The sequence below is a fragment of the Setaria viridis genome, chromosome 5 (genome assembly GCF_005286985.2).
Source record: "Setaria viridis chromosome 5, Setaria_viridis_v4.0, whole genome shotgun sequence".
NCBI classification, from domain to species: Eukaryota; Viridiplantae; Streptophyta; class Magnoliopsida; order Poales; family Poaceae; genus Setaria; species Setaria viridis.
Window position 1 is genome coordinate 37,165,271 of NC_048267.2, and position 13,667 is coordinate 37,178,937.

The 13,667-nt window shown below is 50.8% G+C and overlaps 4 protein-coding genes across 4 annotated transcripts; all 4 read right to left on the reverse strand.

Annotated features, from left to right (window-relative positions):
* Positions 1-1,831: 1,831 nt before the first annotated feature.
* On the reverse strand, positions 1,832-4,435 carry LOC117859023 (protein DETOXIFICATION 32). Its single transcript, XM_034742191.2, has 7 exons — positions 3,894-4,435; positions 3,716-3,802; positions 3,522-3,578; positions 3,141-3,379; positions 2,929-3,047; positions 2,760-2,846; positions 1,832-2,662 (listed from the first exon to the last, which is right to left on the reverse strand). The coding sequence occupies exons 1-7, from the start codon at positions 4,427-4,429 to the stop codon at positions 2,561-2,563; spliced, it is 1,227 nt and encodes a 408-aa protein (XP_034598082.2). The 5' UTR covers positions 4,430-4,435; the 3' UTR covers positions 1,832-2,560.
* On the reverse strand, positions 4,345-4,851 carry LOC140222997 (protein DETOXIFICATION 33-like). Its single transcript, XM_072294270.1, has one exon. It carries the CDS (start codon positions 4,750-4,752, stop codon positions 4,474-4,476), a length of 279 nt encoding a protein of 92 aa, XP_072150371.1. The 5' UTR covers positions 4,753-4,851; the 3' UTR covers positions 4,345-4,473.
* A 2,347-nt stretch (positions 4,852-7,198) lies between these two features.
* Positions 7,199-8,781, reverse strand: LOC117854632 (uncharacterized). The gene is made up of 2 exons (XM_034736862.2): positions 8,509-8,781; positions 7,199-8,172 (listed from the first exon to the last, which is right to left on the reverse strand). The coding sequence occupies exons 1-2, from the start codon at positions 8,553-8,555 to the stop codon at positions 7,473-7,475; spliced, it is 747 nt and encodes a 248-aa protein (XP_034592753.1). The 5' UTR covers positions 8,556-8,781; the 3' UTR covers positions 7,199-7,472.
* A 3,467-nt stretch (positions 8,782-12,248) lies between these two features.
* LOC117855860 (uncharacterized) lies at positions 12,249-13,422 on the reverse strand. Its single transcript, XM_034738260.2, has one exon. It carries the CDS (start codon positions 13,095-13,097, stop codon positions 12,477-12,479), a length of 621 nt encoding a protein of 206 aa, XP_034594151.1. The 5' UTR covers positions 13,098-13,422; the 3' UTR covers positions 12,249-12,476.
* Between the last annotated feature and the right edge of the window lie 245 nt (positions 13,423-13,667).

The following is a 13,667-nucleotide window of genomic DNA, read 5'->3' on the forward strand; positions in this document are numbered from 1 at the left end:
TCCACGATGTCGAGTGGATGCAGATCGACCACTGCATCGTCTCCTGGATTTACCTCACCATCTCCAAGGGCATCCGCGACATGGTGTTCCAGCGCCGCACGACGGCGTACTCCCTCTGGATGGCGGTGCGCCACCTCTTCCTCAACAACACCATGTAGCGCGCCATCTAGACGTTGCAGGACTTCCACAGCATGTATCAAGGTAAGCTCAGCGTCGCCGATTACTGCTGCCAGGTCAAGAAGTTGGCCGACACGCCACGCGATGTCGGCCATCCCATCAGCGATCAAGCTCTCGCCGTCAACACCTTGCGCGGCCTCAACTTGTGCAGCAACATGGAAGGGGTTGAGATCGTGGGCACCCACGGTGGAGGCGTTGGAGGAGGAAGGACTGTGAGCCATTGTTGCGGAGAGAGCATTGGAAGAATAGGATCGGACGTTAAGCTGATACCATGAAAGGGGGAGAGAGGCAATCGATAGATTGTATTGATCATCTCAGGTGTGTTTTATAGATGTACAAGCACACCATGCACGTCCGTCGGTAATGGGCATCGTGGCAGCTGAAAAACTAGGCCAAGATCTAACTAACCAAAGGAACCGGTCATGCCACCTTATCCTACAACGCTACGTGTGCCAGGGCAGGAATCTTCATGCCCAATCCTCGGTACGCTCAGGTTGCCACGATGGTGGACAATCACGCCGTGCCCTCCAGTGTTCATGTGGCCCTGCGTGATCCAGCATAGCGCGATGCGATGCAAGAAGAAGTTGTTGCTCTTCATAGGAACAACACGTGGACCCTCGTTCCACGACCAAGCAATGCGCACATCATCATCAATAAATGGATATTCAAGAACAAGCTCCTTCCCGACGGTACATTGGAATGACGAAAGGCTTGGTGGGTGGTCGTGGTTTCAACGAACGCCCCGGCGTCGACTTCGATCAGACGTTCTCTCCCGTCGTCAAGCCTGCGACCATTCGGACCGTCCTCACCCTCACCATCTCTCACCGGTGGCCGATACATCAAATGGATGTCAAGAACGCGTTCTTGCACGGCGAACTGCAGGAATGTGTATATTGTCAACAGCCCACCGGGATCATCGACGACCGCCGGCCCGACTACGTCTGTCTTCTCACGAAGTCCTTGTACGGCCTCCGTCAAGCACCGCGTGCATGGTACCAACAATTTGCCGGGCATCTTCACAGTCTCGGCTTTGTCTCCACGGGCTCCGATAGCTCGCTCTTCGTGTTTCACCATGGCAACGACACGGCATGGCTACTGCTTTACGTAGATGACATTCTCCTCACGGTGTCCTCAACAACACTTCTGCAGTCCATCATTCGTCAACTTCACAACGCGTTCGCCATGAAGGACCTCGGTCCCGTACACTATTTCCTCGGCATCCAAGTCCAACGCACTGCCAATGGCTTCTTCCTCCATCAACAGTGGTACGCGGACGACATTCTTGAACGAGCAAGAATGACGAACTGCAAGCTCACCTCAACACCGGTCGACACCAAGCCCAAGCTATCTACCAGCAGCAGCAAACTGTTCAAAGATGCCACGTTCTACCAGAGCATTGCCGGAGCCCTGCAATACCTGACATTGACCTGACCGGAGCTGGACTACGCCGTGACGCGCCAAGGGACATCCACTGGAACTTGATAAAGCGCATACTACAGTACGTCCGCGGTACTACTCGGCATGGTATGCATCTATGGGGCTCCTTGTCCATGGCGCTGACGGCGTACACCGACGTGAATTGGGCCAGCTGCCCGGACACTCGGTGTTCGACATCGGGTTTCTGCGTCTTCGTCGAAGACTCACTGATCTCGTGGTCATCCAAGAGGCAAGCCGTCGTCTCACGCTCCAGTGCCGAAGCCGAGTATCGAGGTGTGGCCAATGCGGCTGTAGAGTGTTATGCGTGATCTGCACTTACCCATCGATAAGGCAAGCATCATCTTCTGCGACAATATCTCTGCCGTATCCCTCACAGAGAATCCGGTGCACCATCGCCGGACTAAGCATGTGGAACTCGATATCCACTTCGTTCGCGAGAAGACAACGCTTGGACAACTGTGTGTTTTTCATTTACCTACCAAGCACCAGTTTGCAGATATGTTTTTCATTTACCTACCAAGCACCAGTTTGCAGATATAAGTTTGCAGATATAATGACGAAGGGTCCTCCAACGACGCTATTTGAAGATTTCCGAGACAATCTGTGCATCAAATCAGCTGATGCACTGGCTGAGGGGGGTGTTAGTGTTGCAGGATAAGGTAGCATGATCGGTTCCTTCGGTCAGTTAGATCTTAGTCTAATCTTTCAGCTGCCACGATGCCCGTTACTGACGGACGTGCATGGTGTGCTTGTACGTGTATAAAACACAACTGAGATGATCAATGCCTCTCTCCCTCTTTCAATGTGCTTTCTCGATCTGGTTTGTTTTTTCTGTTTGTAAGAGAATACCAAGTAGTGCAATAGTCTACACCTCGCACACTACATGATTCCGATAATTGAAAATGATTGTAACAAATGATGTTTTTATTATGTCCTTAGCTTTCTGTCAAACAGGTGCGTCAATGTTTTCACTTGGCCTTGTTTCTCGAGTCTCTGGCAGCTCAACGTTTCCTCCCCACACCCGTATTCTCTCTTCTGCTAGCATAGCCTGCACCGAACGTTTCAGAGGATCAAGAGAGAGAGAGAGAAAAGAGAGGATCAAGAGCAAAAAAAAAAAATTTAAAAAGAGAATGGAAGTACTGTACCTCTTTCTGCCATTTGGTTCTGGCGAGGATCACAAACAGAATCACAGTCTGTAACACCGTTCCAATCAACACGCCCACCCAAATCCCCTGCAACAACATAAAGAATCAGTGAATTGCCTTCGAGGAAGATCACCTAAAAGCAGCACTAGATCTTACAGCCCTGTCTTACTGTTGCATTGAGCTTCAGCTTGAAGCCAAGCACGGCTGCGAGGGGCAGGCCGACGAGGTAGTAGCAGCCGATGTTGACGAACGCGACCAAGGACTGCCACCCGGCACCGATCGCCACCCCTGCAACCATCAACAACAGAGCATGATAAGACAACTGCGCGCATCCGTGTTCTCTCTGAAAAATGTCAATGCCCGATGCAGATTCTAGTATACCTGACAACACCGGCTGGATGCTGTTGAGGAATATGGTGGCGGCCAGGAGGTACCCCAGCTTGGCGGTCTCCTTGACGACCGCGCCGTCGCCTGTGAAAAGCCGAGGCATCTGCTTCCTCGCCGCCAGAGCGACCGCCGTGAGGATCAGCCCGATGGCGGCCGATGTGGTTGTGGCGACCACCACTGAGAACTTGGCTGCCTTCGGATGGTTGGCGCCAAGCTCGTTGGAGACGCGAACGCTGACGAGGAGCGAGAGACAGAAAGCGAGAGCTATGTATGTCAGTGGTCAGTACTGTCGACAGGTGAGAGCTCAATGATCTCTTCAGAAATATAATACAAGAAAGGTGCCTGCTGAGAAACACAAGCAATATTGGGCATTACCTTACTGCAGCGTTGAACCCAAGCGCAACCATCAGTGTCCAAAGCTGATAGTTCATGCTGTTAAAACAACAAAAAAAATTATAAATATTGAAATCATCACGATTAACAGGCATACAGGGCTACCAACGTTTTCTGAGAGAAATGCACACGCAGGTGCCACTAGAAGAGGTCAGACAAATTAAAATGGCACTGACCATATGGAAATCGCTCCAACTTGAATCTCTGGGTTCTTCAGGCACCCCACCAGAATGAGAACTGCCGTATAATACCACATCTCTAGGCTGTACCAACCAGACACGTGTTAATAGCTTCCGATGCCGTGATTAGTGAACTCAAGGAGGAAGAAAAATTAAGAAAGCTTAGGATACAAACCACAGCATGACAGCCGACGCGATGGAGAGCTTGACGAAGCCGCCGAGGCTGGCGAACGCCTTGCGCGAGAACCCCGTCCACGCCTCCGGGAACGACCCGCCGACGAGGTACACGAACTGCGCCGCGTTGAGCAGCCACCAGGAGACGTCCCCGACGACGGCGGCGCCGACCATCCCGCGGCCGAGCCTGGCCACGACGAGCCAGTTGAGCAGCGCGTGCGCGGCCAGGACGGCGCCCGAGATGGCCGTCATGACCCACACCCTGCTCTGCGCCTGGTAGAACTTCTGGATGGGGAAGTTGACGGCGTAGGCGAAGAGCTGCGGCACGCACCAGCGCGCGTAGCGCCCGGACGCCGCCGAGATGTCGGCGGACTGCCAGAGCAGGCGGAGGATCGGGGACGCGAAGAGGTAGAGCGGGAGCAAGGCCAGCGACGTGGCGAGGCAGATGATCCAGGAGCGCTGCATGTAGACGCCCAGCATCTGGAGCTGCCCGGCGCCCACGGCCTGGCCGCACAGCGTCTCCAGCGCGCTCCCCATGCCGAGCTGCGACGCAATCCACGGAAAAGCGAGAACGACACGCTTTAGCTTACAGGGCTGATCTGATCACCACATGCATACGAGAGTGACGCGCCATGGACGGCGATCGTTACCAGGAGGCCGAAGGCGAGGCCCTCGATGACGCCGTTGACGATGGAGACGGCGGCGAGCTCGACCTTGCCGATGTGGCCAACGAAGGCCGCGGTGACGAAGGCGATCAGGAACTGGAAGACCGAGGCCAGGATGACGGGCCCCGCGACGCGCCACAGGTTCTTGCACTCGCCCGACCAGTTCTTGCTCCTGGACACAGCCGCCCGCGCCATCTCTGCTCCAAGTCTCCAACTCTTCCGGCACACCGAGCACGTCGAACTACACACTCCTTGATGTGTACGTACACGCACCGGGACACTAGACAGTAGAGACAAGGCCCCCTTTTGTACGTAGAGGTCAAGGTTGGGGTCCAAGTTCGCAGCTGGGTTGACCGCGCGTCCCGCATGGATGCGGACACCTAGCGGAGCTAGCAGAGCTACTAGGGCTGCTTGCTCCGTTGCGAGCGACGTGGACCGAGGGGTTGGTGCCCGCAGCCATTGTGGATAGAGCTCGCGCGGCTCCGAAACTGGAGCCAACTCTTATCCGACGACGCCCAGGTGCGGAGCTGCTTCGGCAGGTCGGCAGCCCGCCTTTGAGGTCTGAACTCTGAACAAGAACAAAGGGGGTGCGGCGGCTGTGGCAGTACGACGACCCGGATGCGATTCAGGTGTACGGTCTGTGAGCGTGACGGTGTGAGTCAAAATGCGTCGGCGGAAGCGGAGTGTCTTGCCAGGATTCTCCTCTGCTTCAAGAGGTTGTTCCGTGGTTCCAGTTTGGTCGCAGACTTTTGAAGTTCCATGCCAACAATACGTCCCCTTGAGCGTTTCATCAGCGTGCTCCTAGGCTCCCAGCATCCGTAGTGCAATGAGTAAAGCTCAATCAGCTGAAACCAAATTCTTCACCATCTTGCCAGATTGGGATACCTTTTTACATCCAAACATCATTCTAATCAGTGTCTGAAGTCTGAACCCACATCTAGTAAGTTAGCTATTCAGCTGAAAAATCAAACCTCGAACATGAAAGTGTCTAGCTCGCATCCAGTCAAGTGTTTCCTTCCATTACTTCCACAGTGAATTATATACACACCTCCAGTCAAGTTCATATGGACTGTGGAACTCCATGCCTCAATGTTTATGGATATGCTTTCTAATGATCCTGGTCCAGTGTGAGCATCATGCAGAGAGAATCACCATATCTCAAAGCATTGAGGAGCATAAAGAAGTTGTTTCGCAGAGTTCCAATGGCCTCAACAAACTAGAGAAGGAATAAGTCATGTACAACATCACATAACAGTTAACAGATTCTACTATCCTTGGTTCATCTTTGAACTGCATCTAGTGCTAGTTAGTCTGAAACACAAAATATAGAACATTGTGGTTATTCATCTATTATCATTAAACTTTAGAATTATGTAACATCTGGCAAGCCCACAGCATAGATCAACAATCAAGCCCATCATACACGCTGCTAGAAATTTTTACGCCGCTCATTGCATCAATATTCACCGGGGAATATTTTAAGTTGTACAAGCTGCTGGGAAATGTTTAGTCAACAAGCTGGATAAATCAGAACTCGGAATAAAGAAAGAAATGATTGGTCACCCTGTCATGATTGACTTTTAGCATTCACAATATAAGAATCTATGCCCATCATACACAACACCACAGCTTGAAACATTTTAGATCATTCCTAGAGGTAATGTTCAAATAATAGAAATGCTTAGGGGGTGTTTGGATACGAGGTGCTAAACTTTAGGAGGGTCACATCGGATGTTCGGACGCTAATTAGGAGGACTAAACATGAGCTAATTATAAAACTAACTGCAGAACCCCTATACTAATTCGCGAGACGAATCTATTAAGTCTAATCAATCCATCATTAGCAAATGGTTACGAGACGAATCTATTAAACCTAATTAATCCATCATTAGCAAATGGTTACTGTAGCACCACATTGTCAAATCATGGACTAATTAGGCTTAATAGATTCGTCTCGCGAATTAGACTCCATCTGTGCAATTAGTTTTGTAATTAGACTATATTTAATACTCATAATTAGTGTCCAAACATCCGATGTGACAGGTACTGAAGTTTAGGAGGGTGTATCCAAACACCGCCTTAATCATCCTATTAATGTTTATTTTAGCATCAGTAACAGTATAACACATCCATAACACAGATTGATACAAGCTTAAGCGTATTATGTACTTCTAAGATCTCCAAAACCTGAATGCAAAGTAAGGCAAATGTTAGGGCCTGTTAGTTGCCCTAGATTCATCACTACTTTACTCTGAATCAGGCAGGAGGGCAGGATGTTCATGTTTTGACATTGAAGGATTCCCCAAAAGTGCAAATTTAAGCTCCTATACAAAGTAAAAATAATAGGATGCAAAGTATGGATAAATTAGAAAGCCTACTGGCTATGCCCAGCAGTAAAGGTTTAAGTTGATTCCATTTTTAATTCAGAAAACAGGTTGAGCTGCAAATTGGAACACAAAAGTAATGATGCATTTCTCCTTCTCCATGGATAAGCAATAAGGACTCATACATATATGACCAAAATAATGTAGGAGAAATCATATACCACAATGGTTAGACAGCATAGTTTTCCAATGCATTATGCTAGCAGTAAATAGTCAGTGAAAACAGAATAACCATGCAAGAAAATAAGTACAGAAGATAGCATAAATAATTTTGCAAACTCATTGAACAAATATGAACATGGTCAAAGTTCAAGGCAAGAACACAACAAATGCACCTATAAAACTTCGATGGCAACTTTACACAACCAAACACCAACTGCCAATGATTATCACAGATACTATTACCAGCCGATGCATCATTCTACTTCTCTCCACACTGACATCAAACCATGGGAGCTATCTAGTATGCAACCATGCTAGGACTAACATTCACAGCGACAAGGATCAGAAATATCTCCAGCCGTGCATGATCTAAAATGCAATCAGGCTGGCAATTACAAGCACGCCAACTACCAGAAGCAGCACCTTCAAGTACACATCAACCTGCTGGCCTTGTGGCGCCTGGCGCGGGAAGCCATACCCATGCCACCCATGGAAAGAATGGCCATAGCCATAAGGAAAACCTGCAGCAGGCCCATAGGCAGTGGCCTGCGGGAAACCATGCACTTGGAAGCTCAGCAAAGGAAACAGCCCTCCAATGGCGACTGAGAAAGTGTAATTTCCCCACCGGCCGCCAGCCACAGGGGCGCCACCAGCATGAGCACCCATGAACCAGGGGTTCTGGTGCGGGTAATGGTTGTTGTGGTCAGGCTGCGGCGCGGTGGACGGCCGCTGCCCGGTCGGCCTGCTGGGGATCTGGACGCCGGCCACAGACCTCGCCCGTGGAGCGGCGGAGGTGCCACCGCGGCCGTAGAGGGGGACGAGCTTCCCCTCCTCGACAACGGCCTTGCAGACGGGGCACTCCTGTGAGTGCGCGTGGACGTGGAGCCACTCGTAGAGGCAGGGCCAGCAGAAGAGGTGGCCGCAGAGGGTGACCACGGGGTCCTGCGCCAGGTCCAGGCAGATGTTGCACTCGAAGCTGCCCGAGTCCTTGCTGCCGCCACCGCCGCCGCCGCTGTTGGTCCTCGCCACTGGCTCGCTGGCGCGGCTCGCCATGCCGCTGGACTCCGATCTGCAGGATGGGGAGATCACTGACTCAAGCCACGATCCGACGACAGGAGCCAAAAAAAAAAAATAGGACAAGAGTCGCCGCTGCCGCAAACTAAATCCCCGCAATTTAGTAAACCTAATACTGGAGGGAACCGATTCCGATCCGGCATTTATGATTCTACAGCCCGTGCCTTCCAACCAAAAAAAAATTTATCCCCAAAAAAGAACGCTTGATAAATCCGATAAAGATTGTCTAATCTAGGATATTCCCAGATGCCGCCCCACGCGTAGATCGAAGGAAACGGATCCGAATCGGCAATGGAGCAACCACCGAACGAGAACCGCTAGAGAAACGTACCCAAACCCGTGCGAAGAGAGTGGCGACCACGCGTTACCGCCGGACATCACCGGAGGCCGACGAGGAGCCCGCCCACGGGAGCGACGAGCCGGCGGCGAAGTTGGGGGGGGAGGGGGGGGTGGGGGAAGAAGGGTTGCCGCCTTGCCGGGGATGGATGGATGGCCCGAGCCGCCAACTCGGTGCGGGGCGCCTCTCGAGACCGAGTGGAGCGGTGCGCGCGTGCGAGTGAACTGCTGGGAACGCCGTGCCCTCGCATTGCACGGACGGATGAGCGTGAGCCCTGAGGGGCCCCCGTAGTTTTATGGTGGCGTGCTATCTTCGCCAGCGCGTCGTGGGATTGATTCGTCGTGAGTCGTGACAGCGCCGCTAGGCATGTTCTAGGCTTGTGCACGGGCGGCCCATCGAAACGACGCGCTCTGAGTCGTTTTCTCTTTCGATTAGCACGGACATATGCTGACATGCTTCGCTTGAGAGAAAACGAAAGGTGTATGAAATTTCAGCGACACTACTGTGACGAATTAAAAATGGCTGGAAAAAATCATGCAGGAGCCTTTAGTCCTCCCTGGTAAGTTGGTCATCAGGCATTTGTATTGTGCCTGTCTCAATGAATGGAAGGAAAAAAATTACTTAACTGGACGAGGCGAGCTAATGCCATAAAATCTATAGAATATTTTCCTCGGTATGCACTCATACGAGATGCAGGATTCACTCCATGGCTCTCGTATAAAACATTTCAACTGAACTCTATTCAAGCGCAAGCCTAACTAATCTAAGTACGGAAACAAGTTAATCATAATGGAATTAAAAAACACTTATGTATAGCAAAGAATATAGCTCGAAAAGAGGAATGGCTTAGTTATTGAGCTTGAAGAAACCAAATACGCCACATTACCACAAGATTCCATCATTTCTTCCATAGATAAAGTATGTCTTAGGCCCATATCACTTCCTTTATCATGGTCGTGGAAAACAGATCGACTTGTCTATAAGTACAATCCTTCGTATCCATAAAAAAAAATACTTTGCCTATAATATTTGAGATGGATATCACATAATAACAAGAAAAAAAATTATAAAAGCTATAGTTATGAGTATAGAAATTATCCTATTGTTGTGAGTACCTCTAAGAGGCTTTAGATTAGTAACACATTATTCTAACGTCTCGTTATCAATGATCGCGTCGCTTACCATTATGAGTGGACATTATGCAACATGAATCTCTATATTACGATGATGTTTTTTAAGAGGAACGGAAATGTAATTGTGTAAAGAAAAAATTGCAACCCCTTACGTATGGACTAGTTTTTGAGGGCGTACGGAAGATTTTAATTATTGTACTAATTTTCGACTAATAATGCGATCGAACATTTTCGCCGCACGTTGAGGGGCTGTTTAGATACTAGGACTAAAATTTAGCACATGTCACATCGAACGTTCGGATGCTAATTAGAAGGACTAAATATGAGGTAATTATAAAACTAACTGTAGAAGTCCTAGGCTAATTCGCGAGATGAATCTATTAAGCCTAATTAATCCATCATTAGCAATGGTTACTGTAGCACCACTGTCAAATTATGGACTAATTAGGTTTAATAGATTCGTCTCGCGAATTAGCCTCCATCTGTGCAATTAGTTTTATAATTAGCTTATATTTAATACTTTCTAATCAGTATCAAATATCTGATGTGACAGGGTTAAAGTTTAGACCCTAGGAGCCAAACATGCCTTAATTCAGGGGGCCGTTTGGATACGAGATGCTAAATTTTAGCAGGGTCATATCGAATATTCGGATGCTAATTAGGAGGACTAAACATGAGCTAATTACAAAACTAATTGCACAGATGGAGTCTAATTCGCGAGACGAATCTATTAAGGCATTAGCAAATGGTTACTGTAGCACCACATTGTCAAATCATGGACTAATTAGGCTTAGGGGGTGTTTGGATACACCCCGCTAAAGTTTAGCACCTGTCACATTGGATGTTTGGATGCTAATTAGGAGTATTAAATATAAATTAATTACAAAACTAATTGCACAGATGGAGTCTAATTCGCGAGACGAATCTATTAAGCCTAATTAGTCCATGATTTGATAATGTGGTGCTACAGTAACCATTTGCTAATGATAAATTAATTAGGCTTAATAGATTCGTCTCGCGAATTAGCACAAGGTTCTGCAATTATTTTTATAATTAGCTCATGTTTAGTCCTCCTAATTAGTATCCGAACATCCGATGTGACGCTGCTAAAATTTAGCACCTAGTATCAAACACCCCTTAATAGATTCGTATCGCGAATTAGACTCCATCTATGCAATTATTTTTGTAATTATAATATATTTAATATTTCTAATCAGTATCAAATATCCGATGGATATGTGCTCAAGTTTAGCCGGTGTTCAAACACCCCCTCGTTCACGACAGAAAAAATGGCATTCTAGACGGACGGTTCCATTGTGCCACACTTGACGCGTGGCGTGAGGCCAGGAGCCCAGGACCGATGACAAATGGAAGCCTCGATGACGAGTCAAGAACGACTTGCACACGCAACACGGCGTGGCGCCAATTGCTTCGGCCGGCCGGGAGGGCATCAGAATTCAGAAAGCGGGCACCTGACTGACTGACAGTGACAGGTACCCCAGTGTAGAAAAAACTCGCACCAAGTGACTGCACTTCCACATCAAATCATTGGTAAGCGCAGAAAGCCGTCGCTAACACTGACGAGCACTCGCGAACAAGGCAGCGGCATTTTCTACACCTTTTTCTAAGAAGTATTTTAGCAATTCAGCCGAGGAAACGATAAATTTTTGCGAGGCCGCGCTCAGCAGCGAGAAATGTCGTGCACGCGCGGAGAAAAAAACGCACAAGCCGAGGAGCAGAAAGGAATCGGTTTACAGCGTGCTGGCCATCCTCTGGAAGCAAAAGGAACGTCGCTCCATTCGTGTATTGCAGCGTCAGATCGATCGTGTCGGCGTGGAGATACTTGTATGCAAAAGCTTAACGCCCAAGTAAAAGAAAAGAGGTAATCCGGGTGCCAACGCTGTAGGATGCAGCATTTCTTTCTAAAACTGACAGTCTAACTCACACCCGAGTGTTACTTTAACTTTCCGATAGCCATTGACGTTGCTGCTTCCTCCAATGAGCTTTGCTGCCCCCGCTGGTGCCTCATTATTGTGCCCCACCATAATGTGATGGGTTACGGTCTCACCAGAGCTTGATACGAGTGGACTGGTACGGAACTCCGATGAGAACCTACCATGCCTATGGTAGTCTTCTCCTTATCCCTCTCGCCTCCGTCCCTGGCCGGCTAGCCGTCAGCTCAGTAGCTCACCGCTTCAGCGAACCCCTTTCCACCGTCGTCCACCATCCCACCCAACATCATCACCACACCTTTCCTCCCTGCCTCCATGTCCATGCTATCGCTGACATGTCTCCAGGCACGGGGGGGGGGGGGGGGGGGGGGGGGGGGGGGGGGGGGGGGGGGGGGGCGTGTGTCCCTTTCAGGCTTGTTTCCAATACTTGTTGGATTTGAGTAGAAAATGAACTGATTTTCACCTTACTTAATCCCAAGCGTGACTCCAGGGGGTCTCATCCGTCCATTATCAGGCCCAAAATCCCAATGTTCTAGAGTGATCGCTGCTGTTGTGAAGCTGACGTCGAAATCAAACCCGAATAGCGAAGTTTTTATCGATGCAAGTTGAAGTTTCAGTAATCACTGCATGTACCATTTCAAAACAGTACTTGTGGAAACTTTCTGGCGATCACGTCACACTCGCGCATAGATTTCTTAACGATACATGCTCTCTTATAGTTATCTTAGAGTAATTTACACAGCAGGACGAGAACGGGAGAAAAAAAGTGGTGCAATCTAGATGTGTATGTGCCTCGAACGAAGCAAGTCCTGCGATCTTGCGCCGGCAGGCAGGAGTGCAGGACGAGTACGCGTCGCATCCGCATGCATCATATCCGTCACCGTGCGAAGGCGTCGTCGCCGCTCCCCGCCTTGACGGCGCCGAACCCGGCGCGGCGCTGCGGCTTCAGTGAGGGGACAACGGCGCAGGCGCCGTCGGGGCCGAACTCGCACGGCTCGTCCTCTGCGATGGTCCCCATGGCCGCCGCGCCGCCCTTCTTCAGCGCCGGGCCCCAGACAGCCGGCGCCGCCGCGCTGACCAGGACCGCGCCGGCGCCGCCCTTCTTGCCGGCGGCCCCGTAGTAGCCGACGGCCTTCTCCGGCTCGGGCGCGACGCGCCCCTGCCTCGCCGCGGCGCCGGCCTTCGTCTTGCCCGCCCCGTCGTAGCCGGCGCCCTCCTCCGCGGGCTCGGCCGTGACGCGGCGCTGGTGGCGCCTGGCCGCGGCCGCGGCGCGGACGAGGTCGTCGGCGCTCTCCGAGCTGACCCGCAGGCGCAGGGACGCGGCACCCGTCCCGCCGAACCCGCGGCCCACGACGCCCGCGGACGACCCCGACGGCACGCGGCGCGCGCACCCGGACATGCCGCGCACGTAGAGGTCGCAGGCCGAGTCGCAAGCCCGCGACAGCGCCCGCATCGGCGCGCCCAGGCACCCGCCGCCGCATCCGCTCTTCTTCTTCATCCCCGCGCGCGCGCTGCTTGACTTGGCTTCCGATCCCGAGAGGGAATGGAGAGACGAGCACGAACACTACAAGCTAAAGCTGGCGTGCCTATCAGACAAGGCGATGAGGCTGCCTGCATCTGCATTTATAGGGACGATGTCAGCGTGTGTGGGGCAGCCAGTGATGAGCACAATGATGGCTACCCTGGGCCTGGGGTGTTTCCACCGGGCTGCCTCTAACCATTGCACACACTCGTCTGAACGCGGCAAATTCCTCCAATTTCTTTTTTTTCTAAATAAATTGCTGGCTCTTTGAAGAAGTAGCAGCGATTTGGTTTGGGGATGATGAGTTTGTTTCGTTGTTTAACGCTGGTTCGCTTCGGCAGATGGCGTGGCCACGTGGGGCCGGCGGTTTTTAGTACGGGCCGTGCAGGGAAATGGTCAGAATTCGACCATTATTCTGCTGGAAATGGTGGGGGATTTGTCCACGGTTTTGGGGATCGGGTCGATCTCGATCGGCAACGGCAAGTTGTTTTGAGTTGAGCCGGCCAACGCGCGCGGCGGCTGATGGCTCATTGGTGTCCGGGTGCA